Source organism: Coloeus monedula (assembly GCF_965178545.1).
Source record: "Coloeus monedula genome assembly, chromosome: 6".
Classification (NCBI taxonomy): domain Eukaryota; kingdom Metazoa; phylum Chordata; class Aves; order Passeriformes; family Corvidae; genus Coloeus; species Coloeus monedula.
The window spans coordinates 32149507-32171571 of NC_138786.1; the positions used below are offsets into that span (position 1 = coordinate 32149507).

At 36.0% G+C, this 22065-nt stretch overlaps 1 protein-coding gene across 1 annotated transcript in view; it reads left to right on the top strand.

The window, feature by feature from the left end:
* Positions 1 to 1595: 1595 nt before the first annotated feature.
* Positions 1596 to 22065, top strand: part of FSIP1 (fibrous sheath interacting protein 1) — a gene marked incomplete at its 3' end in the record, with an annotated part of 66333 nt that continues 45863 nt past the window's right edge. The window contains exons 1-10 of the mRNA XM_082283665.1: positions 1596 to 1694; positions 3016 to 3205; positions 4034 to 4192; positions 5501 to 5673; positions 6547 to 6631; positions 8094 to 8192; positions 11043 to 11134; positions 11856 to 11963; positions 15358 to 15522; positions 19350 to 19487. Of these exons, the coding sequence (XP_082139791.1) occupies positions 1659 to 1694; positions 3016 to 3205; positions 4034 to 4192; positions 5501 to 5673; positions 6547 to 6631; positions 8094 to 8192; positions 11043 to 11134; positions 11856 to 11963; positions 15358 to 15522; positions 19350 to 19487 (1245 nt within the window). The 5' untranslated portion in view covers positions 1596 to 1658. The remainder of the gene's footprint in view (positions 1695 to 3015; positions 3206 to 4033; positions 4193 to 5500; positions 5674 to 6546; positions 6632 to 8093; positions 8193 to 11042; positions 11135 to 11855; positions 11964 to 15357; positions 15523 to 19349; positions 19488 to 22065) is intronic.

The window sequence follows — 22065 nt, forward strand, 5'->3', positions numbered from 1 at the left end:
CAGAGTTTGTTTAAATAAAGGAAAGATAAAAAGGGATGGGATTAGGAAGACAATCGCGCTCCTCATATTAATTAATTCCGTATTAACAGTGAGTGTTCACGTAAAAACAGTGACCACAGTAGTAATTTTAAAGTTTTAACGGGTTTATTTAAAAGTGATTCAACTAGCCTTGTGTGCAAGTATACACGACACAATGCAGAAGACAAACAAGACTACGCAAAGAAACATTAATAATTCACAGCACGGACACCGTTCAGAGGGGTCAGCACAGTCACTTTTCTTTCCTGTTGCTCAAACGGGCCCGGCACGGAGGGCTCGGAGAAAGAGGCGCCCTCCAGGCAGCACTCCTCTCCCCCAGGACGGAGAGGGCAGCGCTCCAGAGGGGCTCCCTGTGGCTCAGGGAGAGCTCGCTCACGTCCGGATCCCTGGGAACGCACCGGGAACAGGGCGACACGCGCCCCGCCATCCCCGGGCCCGCGCCGCGCCGGGACAGCCCGCAGCTCTCGCGAGACCTCGCTGGCCTGGTCGTCACGGCAACGGCGGCGGCGCCCGCTGCTGCTGCTGTGCTCCCGCGGTAAGGACGGGGCTCCTCCCTGCTTTCCTGCCTTTCCTGCCTGCCTCCCTGCTTTCCTCCCTTGCCTGCCTGCCTCCCTGCTTTCCTCCCTGCTTGCCTGCCTGCCTCCCTGCTTTCCTCCCTGCTTTCTTCCCTGTCTGCTTGCCTGCGTGCCTCCCTGCTTTCCTCCCTCCCTCCCTGCCTGCCTGCTTGCCTGCTTCCCTCCCTCCCTGCTTCCCTACTTTATTCCCTTGCTGCCTGCCTTCCTCCCTCCCTGCTTGCCTCCCTACTTTCCTCGCTCCCTTCCTGCCTGCTTTCCTCCCTCCCTGCCTGCTTTCCTCCTTGCCTGCCTCCCTACTTTTCTCCCTTTCTGCCTCCCTCCCTCCTTTCCTCCCTGCCTGCGTCCCTACCTTCCTGCCTTGTCCTGAAATAAAGACTTGTATTCACTTGAGCCTTCTGAGAATTGCCAGCACGTGTCGTGCACTGACATGTCTAATTCCTGGGAATTCACACAGTTTTTGCAGAGAAACGTGCATATCTGGGGATTAAACTCAAAATTGAACTGAGACTGGGAAGGTGATCACTTAGATTTAGGAACTTCCCATTTGAACATAAGTAGCCTTTGGCTGTTTGAGTTGTGTTCAGGATGTGTCTAAAATGCCCTCATTCTTTTGTTGGTGCTAACTTTGTCAGTCCAATGATTAAAAAAAGAAAAAGAAGAGCCATGATAATTTCTCTGTTGTGACATTACATGTAAGATGTACGCCATTCGAAGTGTCTTTATAGCCAGCAAGTTTGAATACTTTGGTTGGCTTGATGTTATATAGTTATATATATATTAAAAAGCACATACGTGAGTGACAAGCTGGTCTAAACTGGAAAAACATGGAGTTGCTAGAAAGCATTTGAAACTTACATGATCTATATCTGAAATACTGCAAGGCTTGTAGTGATTTATTATGAAACTGTTAATTTGGAATGTTGTGATTGGTTTTTTTTTTCCCCCCAATTTTAGGTAACAGTGGATATTAAAAGTGGGAGCTTGGATGAAATTTCAAGGCCTCCATCTAGCTCAAGATGTAATTGTAGATCTTTAAATAAAACCATGGAGTTATTAACACCAGAACCGTGTTTGCAAAAGGTGATTTTTAATTCTTCATTGTAGAATGCTGAAGAAGTAATATTCTGCTTTTTTAGTTTCACATGTAGTTTTGGTCTCTGCAGGTGTGCTAAGGGCTTGTGTGAAAGTTCATGAATGTGGTCTGCTCCTTATGCAGGAATAGAATGATTTTTAGTTTAGTTTTTTTGAATCTGTGTTGCTTTTATATTTGCCACAAAAAGGATGATTCAGGACTGCAACCTGGAAAACTGGTTTTCTTCCTCTTTATATTTAATTGGATTATTAAATAAATTCTATTTTAAGGAAAAACATTTGAATTCTCTCACTAATATGTAAATGCACAACTGTAGTTTGTTGGTGGATGAGAGGTGTATGAATAATTTCACTTTCATCCCATTTGTGCTTTTAAATTTCAGTTGGAAAAAACCTTATTTTTCTTATTAAAAGAAAGATGTGAGCAATCCTTAAACGTTGAATTTTTGACTACAAGGTTCTTTTGAGTTATTTTTGAATCAGTTTTAAAAACCAATTTGGAGTACTCTAAGAAATGTCAGTTTCAGGGATTCAGCAAAGTCTATTGGAAGCAGGTGTTCATTCATCCTCTGAGAAAATTAATATTGGGGATTAACTTAATTTTGGGGACCAGATATGTGATAAATTTGTTGGGATGTAGGAACTAGGACTTGGGAATTAGGCATTTAGATTGATTTTCTTATCTTACTCCGATTGTGTTGTACCTCTGCTCTCTTGTCTGTAGAATGGGATCATACCTGGATGCTTTACAGAAGTATTAAAGTATTTTTTTATAGGTTCACAGTCAGATATTGAGGTTAACAGCTGCTAGCTCTGAACCCGAGTTCTGACCTGAACTTTATCGGCTACTGAATGAAAATAGAAATGGAAATCTCTTGGGACTGATGAAATAATCATAAGCTTTTCAGCCCTTCAAAGACTATAAAAAGCTCTGTAGAGTGAGCAAGAGATTAGGATGCTATGTGTTGCAGAGTTCTCATAGTGTCAGGAAAAAGATGAGGCTGTTGTACACACAGGCTCTTAAGGGGTAATCTGTACTCTTTGCTGCACCAGAAATGGCATAAACCTTTGGAATAATTTCCTAGCCTCGCAATCCCAAATCTGACAATCTGTGGAATGATGAGCTTGAGAATCAATGTGAAATCTAAGAAAGAGAGCTGTGTATCAGACCTGAAAATGGTTCTTCTATTTAAGAAGTACACCGCAATATTGTACAGAATTGTTGTTGTCCTTTGTGAGTATTGTGGTTATCTTCTTCTTCACCCAAAACATCCCTGTTTTCATGGTGGTAATAATTTGCATTTCATAGGTTGATTCACCTGTCAGTTTGGCTGATGGTTATCAGAGAGGCAGTCTAGAAAACTGCTGTCCAGCAGAAAACAAAGGTGATGACAGAGATAAATCTGATGTCCAGGAAGTAAGAACAGATCAGCAAACCTCAGTGGAGAGTATGACCATCTTTATTCAGAAGTGTCTATGGAATCCCAACGAGTTGTCAGGTGTGGGAATAACTAATATCTTCCTGTGTTGTAACTAGACCAAATATCACATTTTTATAGTTCGGGTAAAATTCTATTGATGGAGGGAAAAGAGATTGCAAATAGGTAGAAGTCTAGAAAAGAAGATGTCAAATTTCATATCTTCACTTCTCTTCACTATTTGGAATCCACCCTTTAAAGAAATGTATTATTACTGCCAGTACAACACAGTAAATGTCTTGTGGCATCATAAGCTGTGAGCTGGCTTAAAAGATCAGGAAAACCAATCTGTCTGTGTTCCATGGAATCATGTTAGAAAGTGTTTTCATTAAGATGTTTTTATTAAACTTTTCAGAGTAATCATGATCATTTGTTAGAAACATTGTATCCTAATAATGGTCCACCTGTCCAAAAGATTGGAATTTATGGTTATAAGTTACAGTATTTAACAACTAAAAAATGTTAGTACTAATAAAATACTTTAAATATAAGTATGCAGTGTATAACTTTAATTGAAACACTTGCAGAAGTGTTTCATGGCATTCTTGTGTCATTCTGTAAATGGTAATGGATTAATGTTCTGGGGTGTCTGACTGTTTACAAGTAGAGATGCAAATGCCAATAAATGAAGCAGATATTTGGATACCATCTTGAAGTTTAGTTAAGATTTCATGACAGAATTAGGGTCAAAAGAAATCCCTTGATTCCTGCTCCTGTTTTTAACATGAGTCCCGGTGTACTAGTACGTACTATTTTTTAAACTAATCCACTGCAAGGGCTCTGTGGTGATCCCTAATTGACAAAAATGTATCTGGTTTACTGTGAAAGGCTTTTCCCTGTGTTTTTCAGGATGTAGCTCTAATTCAGATTCTGGAGATGAAGGCACTGAAACACAGATGTCGAAATTCTGTGAACCTTCTGCAGGGAAACCAGGTAACACCAAATCAGATAGTGCATTTCAGGTGTATAAAGCAAGCAGTGCAATAAAACCTTTTCCTTTTCTTATTAGTGCTTCTAAGAGAGTTTGTAACAGTAGCGTATTTGTGTGTATATTATATAGTTACAAAAGAATACCAGAAATTGAACATATATATATATGAATTATGCTATTCAAGAGGCATAGGATGAATTCTTTATTTAGAGATTGTTTTATTAATGGATATTCATTTTCTTTAATGTTATAATAGAATTTGAGTTTTCCATAGATTCGATCAGTCTAATAAGGCAGAATTCAGTGGTGATCCTATCCAGTGCAGCAATGCTGGTCACCAAACATGATATTAATATCTACAGAACAGAAATTGTATAGAACTCAACCTAAAGCTTCACTCAGTAGTTTTAGGTTTAAATCAATCTGCCTAGTTCAGGCTAGTTGAAATAAGAGCTCTTTTTTTTTACCATCTGTCCTTGGGTCCATCTGTCCCCTGTATCTCACTTAAGATTTTTATAGCTCTCCCCTTGTTTTCTCACTCATTTTTTTATGGCATAAGGTAGACCAATGCATCACAGTAAATGCTTGAATCAATGGCTATGTAAAGCATTTGACCTCAAAAGATTGGAAAATGAAAGAGAGTGTTGCAGGACTCCAAAACTTGGAAGTTTGTGGGATAGGGACAGTGCTACAAATTTTTCCTCTACTCTTAGTATGGAAGCCATAAAAGAAGACAGAGTATGAGGATGCTATAGGAAGGGGAAAAGGTAAAAGTTATAATTATAATCTATATATATTTAAGGAAAAAAAGGGAGACAGTATCGAAATATACTTTAATTGAGTAATGGTGAAGTAGCTTCCATCATGTTTCACAGATTTTTATTTTTTATAGCAACATTTTTCTAGAACCAGTATCAGAATCTGGTTTGGTGAAGACATAAGTCAAGACTGAAACTTCTCTAATGTTTAAAGGCAGAAATATTACAATCTCTCTTAACCCCAGAATTATTCATTTCAACATGTATTCTACTAGTCAGGCTGAAGAAATTATTTTTAATTTTAAACTTAGTGATTTTTGCTGATACTGTGGAGATCTTTTCACTCTTCCATTATAAATTTGAATCAAATCACTTGCCCAAATTAGGTGACTCTTCTTCTTCCACACCTCCATATCCAGCTGCTACAGCTCAGAGTATGATTCAGCACTCTGTAGCAGAGACGTCTGTATTTTTCCCTGCTACAAACAGGTTTAGAAATTAATATATGCTTGAGAATGTTGTACTCTTGTCTATGGTTGCTGCCAAATTACTTGAACTGCTTTTTACTGTTTGTTTTTTTAAGATGACATGCTTCAAGCTAACATTAGTTTTAAATATATTCTACAGCAGACTCTTCTGACTTGAAATGTTCTGAAGACACATATATAAATGCTCAGATTCAAGCAGCTATAAAGAAAATGAATAAACTTGACACAATACTTGAAAAACAGCGTATTAAGGAAAAAGTAATTAAGAAGCAAGGCAAAGAAATGAGGGCAATGCTCTGGGAAGAACTTCAGGTTATAAGTGTTCTGCTTATTTTGTGACTGATGCATCTTAGAGTACTGTCTTACATAATTATCATATCTCACAGAAGCTTAGTTATTAAATAACTCACAGTTGGCCAACTAAAATTAAGACATGGATCTCAAAAAGTAAGATTGGATAATTTTTAATATATATTGGCTAGGCAGGCTTTGAAAGAAGGACATGGCCCTTAAAAGTTGATAAGATCGATTGCCAAATATACAGCTGTCTGGGTGTGGTTTAGTGGCATAGTCTTATGCCTGAGTTCACCATTTGCAGAGAGGGTAAGGTATGTCAAGAGGTAATGTCTGGGAACCCAGGCCAAAAAGGGTTTATTCTGCTCGAGTGTGATCCTCCTTACCCCCATCTATTTCAGGACTGTCTGTTATTGAAGAAATTAGAGATGCCCGCTTAAGAAGGCATAAGAATCCTACAGCACAAATTCCTTTATCCTATCCCTATCCTGGCCTCTAGCAGTTAAATGCCTTGAAACAAGTTACTATTTCCTCTGTTTTACATGAAAAGAAATACGAGTTGCTAAAAAACCATGATTGGTTTGACTGTGTTTCATAATTTCATTGGGTTTGGATTTGGAACCACAACCACATTACAGAACTTTGTCTTGTGAAGTGGGTCTCCAAATAAGAGACAGTATGTAACAGAGGCTTTAAAGTTTCACCATGCTTTTATCATAACTTCAGGAGATATTCAGATAGCCTTAAGAAGAAAATAAAGTGGGAAGAGTAATTTTTGATAGGGTCTGAATTTCATTAGATCTGATAAGCAGACAACGTATTTCACTTTAAAGAATTTACTTTAAATACATGCACGTATCCATACATTCACAGTTTATTTATTTTGAATAGTCTATCAGAACCACAGGAAGCCACGAGGAGGTGGAAAACACAAACCAGTTTTTGGCTTTGTTCTCATCGTGGCATGATGCAGTTGGTAAGTAAAGAGAAATAGAATTGTGGTATATCCTATCTTTTTTCTTGTTGGGGAGAGAATAAGGATTTGAGATCTGAATGGTTATTGTTATCAGCTTGAATGTTGGAAGTACGTGCATAATAATGGTAGCAATGTGTAGTTAAAATATTTCAACAAAACTCGCTATTATGATGTAATCTGCTTTTATTTCTATGGTAAAGTTTGGGTTGCTAAGGGAAGAAAACAGAATTTCATACAGGTGATATTTAGACAGTCTCCAGTAGGTGTCAGGGTATATTAAAATAACAGTAGACAAGCAAGTCTATAGGACTGCTAACTCCTTTATTTCATTTATGTGACTGCTCCTTTATTTCAAAGGGACTCCTGTAGAGACCATGTGCATTATGTGGTTTCTGGTGTACTGCACTGACAAACCTGTATGGTTTAGATTTACAGTTTTCCTCCAGCTTGATCTTTATCTTTTCTGTAACATGCTAGTGTCTTACTTATTTACTTAAGTATTTATTTAATTAAATGAGCATCTTGGTGGCTGCCCTGGTTGATATTTAAACAGAATACATTTCATATATTTTGCTTTTCAGAACTTGAATTTGATAGAGCTATATTAAATAAATTATATATGAAAGCTATTATAGCTTTTAATGTAGCTGTGAAATCAAGCACAAGTTTGAGTACAAAATCATTAGCAACTTAAATGTTACTAATTTCAGGCCCAACAAAACCTCACACTCACAGCAGAAATGTAAATCAGGAATTAAACAGCCTTAAATTCCTTACCCCGTGCTCTGTTTAACGACATCATTTGTTCAGTTGAGTCCATTACACTTCATTATTACTGTTTATTGTGTGGTTTTTTTCATTGTGAAAATCACATGTAATTCATATGGTTCTTTGCAATATGATTCCTTTTCTGTAAGTGCTAAGTGTATAGACTGCAACTTACTGCTCTAACTTCTATTTCCAGTTGACACATATGAATACTTCAATTGATATATTTTTTTCTTTGAGTAACTGAAACAACTAGGATGCTTGAACACTGTTTTTCTAGACTATGCCCTTGACCTAAGCCACTTGGAAGTCTAATAATTCATGTACAGGCAGACACCAGCTGTGAAAACCTGGATGCTTTATTCTCATTCAAAGTTTTAGATGACTTGCCACATGGTGTCTGCAGAGGCATTTGAACTTTAGGGCCTTGGGCTATGTCTTTGAGAATGTGATGAATTATCCTCTATGGGCAGTAGTTGTTAAAAACAAGAACACAGCCATAAGAAACAGCATACTTACGATTAACACTTGACACTTTCCTGTTTCTTTATTTTGAGAAATACGGTGCTTGTATAATTTATCCAAGTGAATTTCTTTGCTTTCCAAGTGTGAGGTCTTATAGCATGATACACATGATGGTAGATCTTCTTTAAATACATTTCAATTAAATTTTACCAGAAAAAATTCCTTGCAGATCCCTCCCGTGCTAAAGAAGATGAAATATGTACTTCAGTATTTCACACACACATGAATCCTGAAGATTATGATTGCCATAAAGCCCAAGAAAACCAGGGTAAGCTTTATTAATGGTAAAGTTTGTATTTTTAGAAATGGCAAAACAACATGTAGAATGGGTGGGTAATGAAGACTCAGCCTTTGTGGCAAGGCCAGTGAAATGGGAAAAAGCAAGGTTACTTAATGGTGACAGTTCTTAACTTTTTCGCAAATGAAAGAATAGAATAGTTTTGTGACTTATCTAAAACATTTTACTCAACATGCTAAGAAAATTTTTACTTTTGGGTTTATAAAACCATTTTTCTTTCATTTCAAAAGGAAGAGGTGTGTAACAGATATATTGTAAAATGTGTATTTGATTCTTCATGGAAATTCTTTTAAAACCTGTCTTTGCTATTACTCTAAGGTATCGTAGCTTTTATTAATAGGCTTATATTCAAGACACTATTTAGAAATGACAAGTGGTGCTGAATCTAACTGCAACTGTTCTATATTTTTTTTGTTTTCAGCAGAAATTGTATGGATTTGTGTCAAAAAAATCTTCAGACAACTTGTATTTTATATTTTGCTATGCTGATTATTGTAAAGTCTGCATTGCTTTTATGAAACAAGTACTTTCTGGCAAAACTCAAACACCTGCTGATTCTTTTAGAGACTGTGTGTTATCATGCACTGTATAGACATTTCAAATGCTGTTAGTGGTGTAGTGTGTCCAACATATCAAAATAAATGGAACTGTGCTTGTATGCCTCTGTTCTTTCCCTATTTGAAATTCAAGTTTGTGTGGTTGAGTAACTTTTCACATGTGTTGTGATATAAGAATAATAGCTTCAGATGCCACTGCTATCAGCTGCAATTGTTTATTTCTTTGTCAACTAGCATTCTATGTAAACAGAAGGAATCTATCTTCATGGTGACTGGCTAAGATGGCAAAGACAAAATAAAAGTGCATTCTTCAAGGCTGAAGCATAGATGGCAGCAATATCTCTGCAGTTTGTAGAATGTGACTGCATGTTTTCATTTTAAGCATGGACCTCAGCTCCTTTATCATCTTACCACTTGTCTTTGTTCACCAGTATGTGACCTTAACTTTGTGGGCTGGAGCTTTTCATTTCTGTCTTTCTACCATGTGTTTTCATTCCTCCCTTAAAACGAAGCTTGACCCTCAGCTTCCTCGTTCAAAATTTCTGAGTTGTGCTGGAGTGCCCTTGAGTAGCAATGGCAGGTTTCATTACCAGTATTCAGTACAGCACTGACTTCTGGAGTTTCCAATACAGGCATGGTTGGGAGCTGCTATCACTTGCACTATTTTGAGATGTTCTGCATGTTCCTACTTTGGGAATGAAGCAGAGATCGCTTACAGCTTGTGAGCAATATATTGCTTTAAATTACTTTTACTGTTTTGGCTGGAGGCTTTTGATGTCGTGTCTGAATAGCTAAGACTTACTGTTTCGGTTGCTTTTCTGTGTCACAGCTGTCATAAAGGCAGACCCTGAACAAGAGGAGCTTGTGAAGAAGACTGTATGCACTAGTTTTATGCTATTACTTTATCAGTCTCATCAAGATTTGTACCAAATCTTTGAAATATGTGCCAAATCTACCAAAATGCATATGCAAAATTTTTTGAGGTGGAATCTCTTTTTTAATTACCCATGGCAATCTTCAGTGTGTTCTTTGTGTCAATGATCCATGTGTGTCCCTTCTTTACTTAAATGTTCTGAGATGTTCTCTATGATAGCTCCCTCTGAAAAATGCTATTCTACAGTCAAGTGAAAGATATAGCTTAAAAGTAATATGTGTATTATGTTGGTGTTTGGTGAGTTCTTCTCATTTCAGGATGCAACTTGTCATTTTATATTGTTAAATTCCTGTATGATCCAGTTCCTTGACATATTCATGATGTTGCCTGGTAAAGAAAGCTTAGGATGCTTTCAGTGAACAGTTGTGCATTTGAACTGTGAGGGGGTTTCTTGGTCAGATCTAACACCTCAGTCCTTTAAGGTTTGAGTGTCCATGGAATTTATATCATATCGTTGGGAGTTTGCTTTCATTCTATTCACTCTGATAAAGAGTTACTCCCCTATAAACTTTCACAGCCTGTCTTCTATTATCTAACATGTCAAATTCATTTTCTGTAGGGAAATAGCCCACCCATTTTTCAAATTTCTGCTTTCCAGAAAAGCAAAAACTACAATGCCTGCTTTTGAAGTAGTTATTGAGATTTAGAAGTTGATTATATTTTCTTAGACTGATTATTTAATGTGACAAATATTTGCTGTTCATAAAGGAATTGTTATTTTAAGCATGGTAGAAGTCTCTGAAAAACAGAATACAAGCCCTTTTTTCTGTCATGGATAGAAATCCATTGTTATTAGAATATCATGTTTCTGTTTAATAGATTTATAGCTCTATGATGAGTTTCATTTTTTGATGAAATTTGTTTTATAAGCTGTGTTATAATAATATCAACTATATCATCTGTTTTTCAGCTGTTTTATTTAGAAAAATGTACTTGATATGTCTCCAGATAGTTCTGTGGTTTTCAAAAAAATTATTGTCTGGTTTTGTAATGATGAGAAAACTGCAATGATGATAGGGTTTGAAGGAATGCCGTGGCTTTTAAGGCCACCATGTTTAACATTTTTGAGGTCAGAAATCCAAAAGTATTTTAGCCTTTGTAACAATGAGTGATCTCATAAAAAGTTGAAAATGAAATTAGATTTTGGCAATAGTATGTTTTAAATATAACAATATTATTTACATAAATAATGAAAACACCATACAAAAAGTTTGTCTATTGACTTTATATGTTTGCTAAAGATTTGAATGGGATTGATGTTACTACTGCTCTTGTTGAATCAGAATATGAATGATTATAATGTAGCAACTTTTCTTCCTCAAACATCAGATTGTCCAAGTGAATTAGAATCAGAAAAAACAGCAGAAAAAACGCATAGCAAAACCAAAACCAGCCAGCATTTCATTAAAAAGAACATTGAGGTAAGCATTAAAGCATAAAAACAGTAACATATTTTTAAATATTAGCTGAAAATTAATCTATAAATACTTTTGAAGACAGGCTTTTTTTTTTTTAAAATCAGGAGATTTAAAACTAATTAGGCATAAATTTAAAAAATTATCTTTCTGTTAAAACTGTTATTTATGGCAGAGCGCTGAATTAGGTAGTTCTCAACTTGAGTGCTCATATTGGTTGGGATAATACTGTTTCTGTGTACTTGCTGAAGAGTACTGGAAACTGAATTGTTCTGTTTGTGCTTGTGCATAGCTTGTTTTAAGGGCAATATCCTAAGACTTTTAAAAAAAGTATTTACTGTTAAGTTAAAGGATGTTTATGTCCTTTTTTGCATAAATAAGGGATAGATATACAGGTTGTTCATGTGTAGCCTGCATGGGAGTGGTCTTTGTCAGAAAATACATCCCTTGATTTTCCTGCTTTCTTTTTCCTGTGAGGACATAGTAGCTATCACGATTTTTCATCCAGTGAAAAATATTTGCCTCCCCACTATATCAAAGACTAAGATAAGATTATAAATTTATTGTATGTAGGCTGCTGTATTTTTCTGTCAGAGTGATAATTTGTATCATGGAAATAAACAAGATTTGGGTGTTAATTTCATAGAGTTTAAAAACTTTGTTTTGGTGCTGTTTGAGCTAGTGGAGTTCTGAAGTATGGGTTTTTTTCTTTTTGTAAATATTTCAGCTAGCAAAGGATTCAGGAAACCAGTTTGTTATGCTTGAGGGAGAAAGGAGAAGGCTAATTGAACTACTGAAAGATACAGAAGATGGAACTGAATTGCAAGATTTTGAGGTATGACAAATTTAATCTGTACCGTCCTGTTGTATTTGGCTTATTTTTACAATAAATCTAAATTTGATGTTAGTCCTACCATGAAGTACCCTACTGAGATATGAGAGAGAAGATGGACAAATCCTGTTGGATTTGTCTCCAAAAAAGAATTCTTACTGGTTTCTTTGCTAATTTTACTAACAGCAGAACCTAAAAGAGAAGGAAGGAACCTTAGAACTACACTTGGAGAAAATCACCTATTTTCTTTGCATAAAATGTGAAGTTGTGAAGTATCAATCTGAGTGGTTAGTGCTGTAGTCTCAGGGAGAAAGGCCAGCAACTACTTGCAAAAAACTCCCAACAACAGTTTTTTGACGACTGATAAATGGACTTCAAATTGCAGCAATTGGGGAATACACATTTATGAAGCTTATGTGTCCATTTAGAAAGATAACGTGACATCTTTCTGTGGCTTCCATCTCACTCTCTCTTAAAAATATATGAAGTCTGCTTAGCATTAGACATCTATGCTTTAACATAATATTGTTAAACAGTGTACTGTCTGCATACTTCAGTGAATAGCAGGAGCTGAAGTGAGTAAAAATGGTCCTCATGCAGGGTAACAAAGTGTATTTGAGTGTCCCACCAATCATTGTTCCCAGGAAATGGTCTTCAATTTGATAAATGTCATCATTTATAGATCTGAAGATGTTTTAAACAACCTTCTTTTAGTAAGCATAGCTTTCCAACCTAGGGAATAGTGGCTTTTTTAAAAAAAATTGTTTTACTGATTGCAAAAGTAGTCTCTCAAAATGTGTAGTTGCTAGGTTTTCTTTCTCTTTAAGCTAGTGTCTGTCACAAAATTTAGAGGTATTTATGCAGAATAGCTAATGCAAATTCCAACTAACCACATGTACCTTTTTTTGCACCAATTCTCAAGGCATCAAGGCAATGGGAAAGTGTAACATTTGTCCACATTTTGTATTTGGCACATGTCACTATCATGTTGTCGTGTCTCTACATCCATAGAGATTTTACTGTTATTATTAGATACGAAGTAGATCATCTCACAGGACATGTGTGTTGCTGTATGTTCTTGATAATGTGGACAAGAATGGTAGTTTATGCTTGCATCTAGTACTCTAGTCTGTACTAGATAATTTCTTTAAAGAAAAAAGCTCCTAATTCTGCTATCAAAGTAGAGTAAAAGAAAGGATAATAATTACTTAGACCTGTCTAGTCTGGTGATGGATTCTTCCTCTCCCACATTTGAATTTTATTATGGGTAAGGCATTTCCTGTGGCTGCTTCATAACAAAGATCATGAGGAAATGATCAGCTAATGAGTAATCTAGACAGCTTCAAACTGGCCCAGGTAACTATCCAGTTGATGGCCTCTTTCATCTTATTTTATTCTGATTTTTAAAAAGCTGGTGCAATCACATTGGCTGAAGTAATATTTTGGAGGCTGTCAATCAAGGCAGATCTGGTTATGCTGTATGAATTCCTCTGTATGTAGTAATGTGGATTAAATAGCTTCATTTGACTTGTACTACTATATATACCAAATATCCAAACAGCACTTCTCACTTTTTGAAAGAATGTTTTATGAGTGTTTAAAATATTTTAGAAGTTCACATATTCATGCTAATCTAATTGTCAAAGCCGAAGCTGCAGGGCTATAATTTGTTTCAGATGTTCCACAGAAAGCACTATGCTGTTATAAAAGTATTGTTCTGAGTTAACACACAGGAAACATTGACAGGACAGAAGCTTATTTTCCAAGCAAAGCCATCTTGAAAATACAAAAGAGAATGTGTGAGTCCATTTCACCCTGGAGTAAAACAACTACTGGGGTAATTTGGGTATTTGGAGTATGGGGTAGAGACACTGAGCTGTAGCTAATGAGCCTGGTTACATCTTACTGGACTCCTGTAGTGGCATTTCTGTGTTTTTGCACTGTGATCTTCATTCTCTGATTAGGGGATGGTTCACCTGACACAAATGTAGTACCATGCTGAGTACTTACGTTTTGGTGGTTACTGTCTCACCTGAAGAGATGTTTCCACAAAGCTGGCAAGCATCTAAGACATTTGTGAATGGCTCTTTTGGAGTCAGCTCAGGTCTGCTCAGGCTCATTAGTTGTGTCTCATCATACTTGTATGAGAAAGCATTTGTTTCACAAAAAGGATGACTTTCTCTGGATTCTCTTTTTTTCTTCCTCTTGGTTTGGTTTGGTTTTTTTTTTTTTTTTTTGCATTTATTATGAAGATAATTTATGACAGGTGTTTGGGGTAAAAATTTTTTACATTTTTGCAACTAGTGTGCTTTATGGTAATGGGGATGAACCACGAATTACCTCATAGCAGTGGTATTGTAATTGAAAGCTGATATGTCCTCCTCTTGGATGGATGCAACTGCTTGAATAGCCAGAGGACTAATCTGGAAGCTGGAAACAAATGGTGGACATGAATTTCTTGCAAGACAGATGTTAGAGTCTTAGGGCAAGGTGCTGGTCCTATTCTGGTAGGAAAAAGAAAGGAAATCAGCAATACACTCATGTCCTTCCACACATCCTTGCTCTTCTAAGGTCCTATCTGGTGTTTCGTTGTGATCAGGACAGAGATGTAATCTGCTACTCTCATACCCAGTGAATGGGGGTTGTGCAGACTTGCTTCCCTGAGTGTGAGGCAGGAGTGCCAAGTTGCTGTGGAGAACCTGCATCTGTCTGTGGGTATGAGCTTATTTGCTTGGGTTAAGTGGCCTAGCTCACTCATAATATGCAACTGTATGTAGTAGGAGTATATTATTTGTATGTGTTATTCAGGTGTTAACTGCTATCAAGAGGAAAAAGTCATGTAAATCATGATCAGGAAAAGAACTCAGCTTTCTGTCTCTCCCAGAGTTTCTGTGATAACATATAGGGGCTCTAGAAGGATGGCAGCTACTGACCTCAGAGCAGTTCCTTTGATTTCCTGTGAATGCTTTGTTTTCTTCTTTGGTGGTACCTTGCAAATGTCATATTACATCTCATACCTTCTATTTGAGATTTGGCTCCAGGTGGTTTCTGCCGTAGCATGAACCTCTGCAGTTTCATTCCAAGCCTAGTTTTGGTTAGGCTTTCTCACTTTTTGATTCCTTTATCAGATGGAAAGTGGTTGTCCATTTAAGTTGCTCCTTGGTTATGTTTAAAAACGATGACTGTATGAATATCTCTACTTATTTTGCCCATAGCTGCTCTCAAGTGTGCCAGTTACATGAATATTGGGAGATTTTAGCTATATACTGAGATGGATGAAAATGTACATTTTATTATTAAGTATGGTTGATCTGAAAAATAAATAAACTTGTTATGTAACTACCCTTAAGGTTTCCTTTGCAAATGAGGCTTAAGTATTTTCTGTATCTTTCAACAGGGGAGTGTATCTGGCTGGCTGGCACCAGGAGAAGGGTACACACCTGAAACAATGGAATTTCATGTCCTGAACGAGATAGACAATAAGCTCCAAGTACTACTATCTGATGGGGAGTTTTCTGCACTTTCCAGCTCTAGCTCAAAATCACCAAGCCAGACTTACCAGGTAGGTTAAAGAACAGGGCTCATCTGCAGATATTTTGTTTCAAGTGTGTGTTGAGACCAATGTAGCATATGTCTGTATTTGTATCTTTTTCATTTTTCTTTAGAATCTTCTATTTATTCCTAAAGTATATGTATTAAGGAATGAAGTGAGAAATTTTAGCTATAGAAAACTATGGAAAAATAATTTGTTGCTATTTTGAGTCATATTTAATTCAAGAACTGTCTTGTTTTTAGCAGTTGTTGATTCCATACTTCCAAGATACTTCATGTTCAGAAATTGGTAACTCTCACATTTTTAACTGCATGGGGGTGGTTTTTTCAGCATAGAAACAAATTATTTATGACAGTTTACCTTTGGGAATTAGAATTAAGTTTCTTCTTGTCTCAGGTTTCCAAAAGTGCCTATTCACTTACAATCTGAAGGATAAGGCAATGACTGATAAGCAGTGTTAAAGACTCTAGAAGATAGATTGAAATTTTATGTCCCTTGTTTTTAATGGCCTTTGTCTTTTTCCCTTGCCAGCAATATTGAGACTTGAAGATTAAGAATCAAGGTCTCAGCCTTGAGAAATGATTGTCTGAATATTGTACTTAGAAGACTCCTATTTATCCCATGCCCTGGTACTGTTGCCTCTACTATAATGGGGTTTAAATTAAAAAACCCTACTTCTTATTTTGCACTTATTTGCACAAAGCTTATTTACTTCTGTAATGTTTTCATTTTATGGCCAGAACTGGTATATTGGAGAATATCTGTAAAAATATTCATTGGCAAAACTGTTTTCAGTTACCAGGGTATGAGAAACATCTCTTTGAAAGGCTAAAATACCTGTGGGTTTGTTCTTTTTTGCTTTTATAAGGGCACTTTAATGTCATTTTTTTTGCTGGCTTCTTTCTGAGTGTGAGGTTCTGTTTTACCTCTAGTAGTATTTTCTGTAGCTCAGTTCCAGAGGAGTCACATTTTGATGTTGATCATTTACCAGCTGGGATCTAATGTGTGAAAAAGCACCTCCCCCTCGCTGGTAGTCACCTAACAAATGCAGTTGTTACTCTGAGCTTGCCAATGATTGCCTGAGCTTGTGTTCAATGTTACAAGGCATCAGCTTGAAGTTAACGTGACTTGCCTGTGATAATGAATGTTCTGTTTGGAAGTGTTTGTCCAAGTTATCTTTGTTGCTTCCTTTCAGGTAATAGCCCAGAAGTATTTGAATAGAAACTTGCATTTAGGTGTATGCTAATTGAAGAGTAACATATTATCTTTTTTGAGTAATATTAAACCTAACAACCAAAAAGAGGTAGTTAATTCCTTGTTACCTTTCATTAGTGAAAAGCAGTTGCCTTTTGTTTTGCAGCATATAAAAGGCTTTGTAGTTCTGTGGTTTTAATTTAGAATTAGCTTAGGGTAGCGTATTATGAAGCTGCAAATTCTTTTTCTTCTAAGAATTGCATTAGATATAACTTTGAAAATGCAGATACCTAGTCACTGTTGTCTCAGTGGGAGATGTGCTTTTTGCCACTGATGGATACTTTGACAGGATATAGGAATTATTCTTTCACTCTGAAATATTTAATAGTGGGCTTTAATTGTCCTGCACTACCATAGCTGAGCTGTAACAGGGGAGCAGACGTGTTCCTCTTTTTGTACAAGGAGTCCAGCTGGATTAAGAATGCTTTTCCATGACTAATGTTCTCTTTTACATGGAAATGTCTCTCATCAGAACTGTGTTTCTCTCTGAAAAATTTCTTTGCTCTGGTGCCAAATAAACTAAATATTTAAAAATGCTTCTGTCTTATTTAATATTTTTGAGGAAGAATAAATTAAGTTGAATGTAATGCTGAAAGAAACAGGAAAACGATAGACTGGAGAATATGAAGTGTAAGACTGTGTGTGATGAGTACAGTTACCAGCTTGAAAAACTGGGAAGCTACCTGAAAACTAAAGCAAATGAAGATGGTATTTAAAGAACTCCTCATGGTAATACACAACATTACTTATCTTTTAAGACAACCAAGCCTACAGATATTATTGTGTATTACCGTGAGGAGTTCTTTCATAATGGATTGGGGATTTTTATCAGGAAAATATTCCCTTTTCCTATTATAGAAGTAGACTATAGTTAACAGTTTAAGACTAAATAAATGCTCAAAATTCACAAGATACACTAATTTTTCAATCAATGAACCCCTTGATAGCCTATGCTCTATGCCTGCGCTTCACCAAAACAGATGAATTTCACAGATATCTCTGTTTCAAGAGCATGGTTAAAAGCAGGTTAATGAGCTGATCAGCCAGTTTTATCCCTTAAGAAGATTCATTAGGTGGGATTTTGTTATTATTTATTTATAAAATTTGGAGAAAAGGGAGTGCAACAAATAACTATAGATATTTCAAATACTGCATATTTCTGTTTGGCATTATGTTTGTTACAGCTTTGGCTGTTGCTAAGTATTTGTATTTTCCCTTACGTAAAATGTTTAACAGTCTTATTTTCTACAGATCTAGAGATGAAAGATGAAGTAATCTCAAAAGGACTTCTACTATGTACATGTGCTATATAATTGAAATATAACGTATTCTGAAGTATGTGAAACAGTGACAATAAAAAGTTTTCCTTGATATAATACTTTCTACATTTATTTCATGATATCTTGAGAAAAATGTTAAAATATTAGTAAGTGGGGAAAGCTTTGACTTTACTCATATTATGTGAGTTTCTGTCAGTTACTATTCAGGGATGAGAGAAGTGAGGCTGTAAGAACTACTTAGAGAAAGCAATAGCTTAATGCTCCAGGGTGGTCAAATATCAAATAGATTGTTATGAATAATTTTGAAAGCAATGCAGAAAGAAGCAGAAAATATGATCGTCTGTTACAGGAAAATTTACTGTCATTGTGGTACTGCCAACTATTGCTGATTGTAAATATATATTCAAAAATTTTTACTGTATTAAAATAAGTTTATTTTCAGGCAACTAATAGTTTCATTTAAATGTCAGAACTCATAGATTTGCTTGATGGTTAGAAAAAGTTGTTTATAGATACAGTTTTTTTGTATATTGTAGCTGAGAAATTTTCTGTTGGATGTCGAATTGTGAAGGTTGTTTTTCTTTCCAGTTAGACATGCTACTTGGAATTATTTTCCTTGTGTGCATATTAAAATTTCTTGAGCTGCTTCTGAAAGTAAGAATGAATAGAGTATTTTTTTATTCTATGGCTGGTCATGTCCCTTTGGGTTAAATTGATTATCAAGATGGGAGAAGGTTTTTTGCTTAGGATTTTTTACCTCTGCCACTATTGGATTTTTCTATAGAATCTTTGGTTTGCAAGAGAAAGCTCTGTTTTTTTCTGATTGCAACATAGCTTCGCAGTTTCGCCAATACCTGAATGTATGTGGGAGTGATACAAACTTCAGAATCAAAACAAAAGCTATTGTCATTTCAGCTCAGTTCTTACTTTTCCTTCTGGCTTAATTCTGATCCCAGTGTGGTTAATAGGAGCAAGCTTTGAACCAGTCATTCACTCACCCCTATTCTCAGAGCTTTTTTATTGTTGTAGTAGAAATTCAGCATCCAAGTGTTAGCTCTGGAGACTAAGAAATTCGTCTTAAAATGCAAAGGGTGAGAATTCTTCTGCTGAAATACGTCTAGCCTGATGGTTAGCTATTGTATTTGAAAATGTACATAATGAAAACTATGCATTTACAGAATTTGACACTGACATATTATTCTAAGCATTTCAGTGTTCTCTTAATAGAAATCAAAAGAACCTTCATCTGTCTATGAAGCAATATAAAGTCATGTGTTTAACTTCTATCTGTTCATTTCTCAGGAGTCTCTGGTTTATGCAAACAGAAGCCTAGAAACAGTTCCAGGTGAAAAAGTTCTGCGAGACAATAAGGAAAAACGTGATCAACAGAATCGTCTGAAAGAAATAGATTATCAGCTGGAATCCCTAGAGAGAAATCTTGTAAGTTTCCTATTTTTATGGTATTTTTCTTCCCTTGGTCTGGAAACTTTGCAGGCTAGAGTCTAAAATAGTTATTCTTAATCTGGGAAATGTTTTTTTTCAGTTGTGATGCATGCTTACCTTTAATATAGGGTCTTTCAAAGTCAAAGACATTATCCTTCTCTCTTCCTCCCCAGAGGGGCATAGCATAAACAATAATATATAAATATATCCTAGAAGGATTTCTTAATGGCTCATGTACTTCAGTGTCCTTTAAAGGACCAGGTCTGATGGGAATGTTATATACACTAAGTTATTGTGGTAATCTTTGTTTATTATCACTACATTGTGTGTAGCTGATTTTAGAGTTTTTCACATAGTAAGAAAAACATAAATGTATAAGTTTGTTGTGACAGGCCAAAAATCCAGGTAGCCTACCTTTTTCTCTTGGAGGTCTTTATTCAGCAGTAGGATTACTCTCCACAATAATCAGAGATAATCAAAATACTGTTCCTGTTATCTTTTATCCCCCTCAGAAAGGGATCTCCAGTGCAGATCAAAAGCTTTGAGATTTAGGTGGCAGCATAACCACAGTGGTGTAATCTCAATTGCTTATAGCACCATTGCTATAGTTGCAAAAGCTTCAGCCACTCTCTACATAAACAAGGTTTATTCTGGCAGTGCTGGAGTATATATGGAGTATGGGAACAAAGACTTCAGACAAGGAAACAATGATTGTTTTAGAGGCTGTTCACTTGTGTGTGTGACTACAGTAAGGCAGCATATTTAATTCTTATTTATTCATAGTACCAAAAAAATAGTAGTACTTCATTTTAATACACTACTCTGTTATATTAAACAGTTAAAAGAGAGAGACAAATAAATAGGGGAAATCTGTGAACTTCAGTATATTGAGTAGGTTAATGGGTAATCAGATAAAGTAAGTTTGCATATTGTCATATTTTTCTATTCATTGACCTTTATATCACTTTTTGTCACTACTGACCTTGTTCATGAGGCAAGCACAATCTGAGGAAGTACGTCTGGGAATTGTCTGATAGTCTGCAGCAGGCCTGGGAAATGCAGTGGGTTGCTGACTCATTCAAATATTTTGTGTATAAATGGATCAGTTCCAAATCTTGGTTGGGTTACAGCAGTTTTGTTTGGTATCACATTACATGCAGACTCTTGCAATATACCACACATTTTTCCTTGACTAGATTGCGTGTATTTAAAACTCTAAATTGATAGACTGTAATGCCAATTTACAGTGTTTATAAATACAGAATGTCACCTGCACCAATGTGTAGCATTGCTGCCTGCTATGCAGTACCTGGTAGGGCTTCTTTAGGGGGACACACTGTGTCTTCTTATCTGTTGCTGCTCTGTAGCATGACTGAGATCATGGCATGTGGATGTGAAATATGTATGTGGTCCTTTGTGAGATACTTCAGTTGTCAGTGAAAGTAAAGAAGTGTTCAGGTCTGAATGTAAGTAGTTATTTCCTTCTTACAGTACAGTAAAATATATAGAAAAGATACACTTTCTTGTGTGAAAAAAGAACAGCCTTAGAAAAAGAGTGCTTTTTTTTTTTTCTTTTTAATGCAACATAATTGAATAATTTTTTTTCTTAAATCAGGTGACTTATATGCGGTTTTCATTGGACCTTGTTTCTATATCAAAGTCATATTTTGACAAATCTGGTCTCTGCCAGGACACTGCATGATGAAAAACTAAACTGAAAGCTTGGGTTGAGGAAGGGAGTAAGTACATAGACGGCACGTTTCCAGAATAATTTAATGATTTCTGGAATACTGGTTTTTATTCAGTAGGTGGCACTCTTCACTGTATGTCAGAAGAGGAATGCCTAGGCATGGTTCTAGGGGCTACTTTGACTGGTGATAAAGTTATCATTTCTGCTTTATAAAATGCAGGTTGTGAGACATTTGCCTCTCACTTGTGGCAAGAGTCCGTGTGTGCAGCTTTTAGCATTGTTATTTTTCTGGCTTTCTTTAAAATTGTATATTTAAAATTCATGTTCTTAAAATTCACATTACATTTCAATTTCTCCTTTACTCTTTCCTAAACCACTATGTAATTTGATATGTAAAATTATGAATAAATTCTGTGCTGTGAGTAGAGGAGGTGATTTTCCAGCAGTTAGGAATGTTATTTCTGAATGCATGGTTATACCTGATAGTTGTAAAATACAGTATTTTACAAATTTAGTGTCTGAGAGAACTTATGTTAAAATGTATTTTAAAAAGTCCGTTGGACAAAGTATTTTTTGTTTTTGCTTCCTAGGTGGAAATAATTAATAGTTTAACCGAGCAGAATTTAGCTCTGTGTGTTAGGGCATTACTTGCAGTAGGTATAAAGGTAACTCTATTAGCCTTTTTTGGTGTGTATGGTAGAATGTTGTATTTTTTCACTACTGCAAAATGGGTTCTTTAAATTTATTTGTATAATGGTAATGACCTTCTCTTCAAGGGGAATGAATACATTGATCATATTTCTATAGGAGGCTATTTATTAGGTGCTGGCTTCTGAAATTATAACATTTACAGATTCCTCCACTACAATCAACCTCATGTATGCG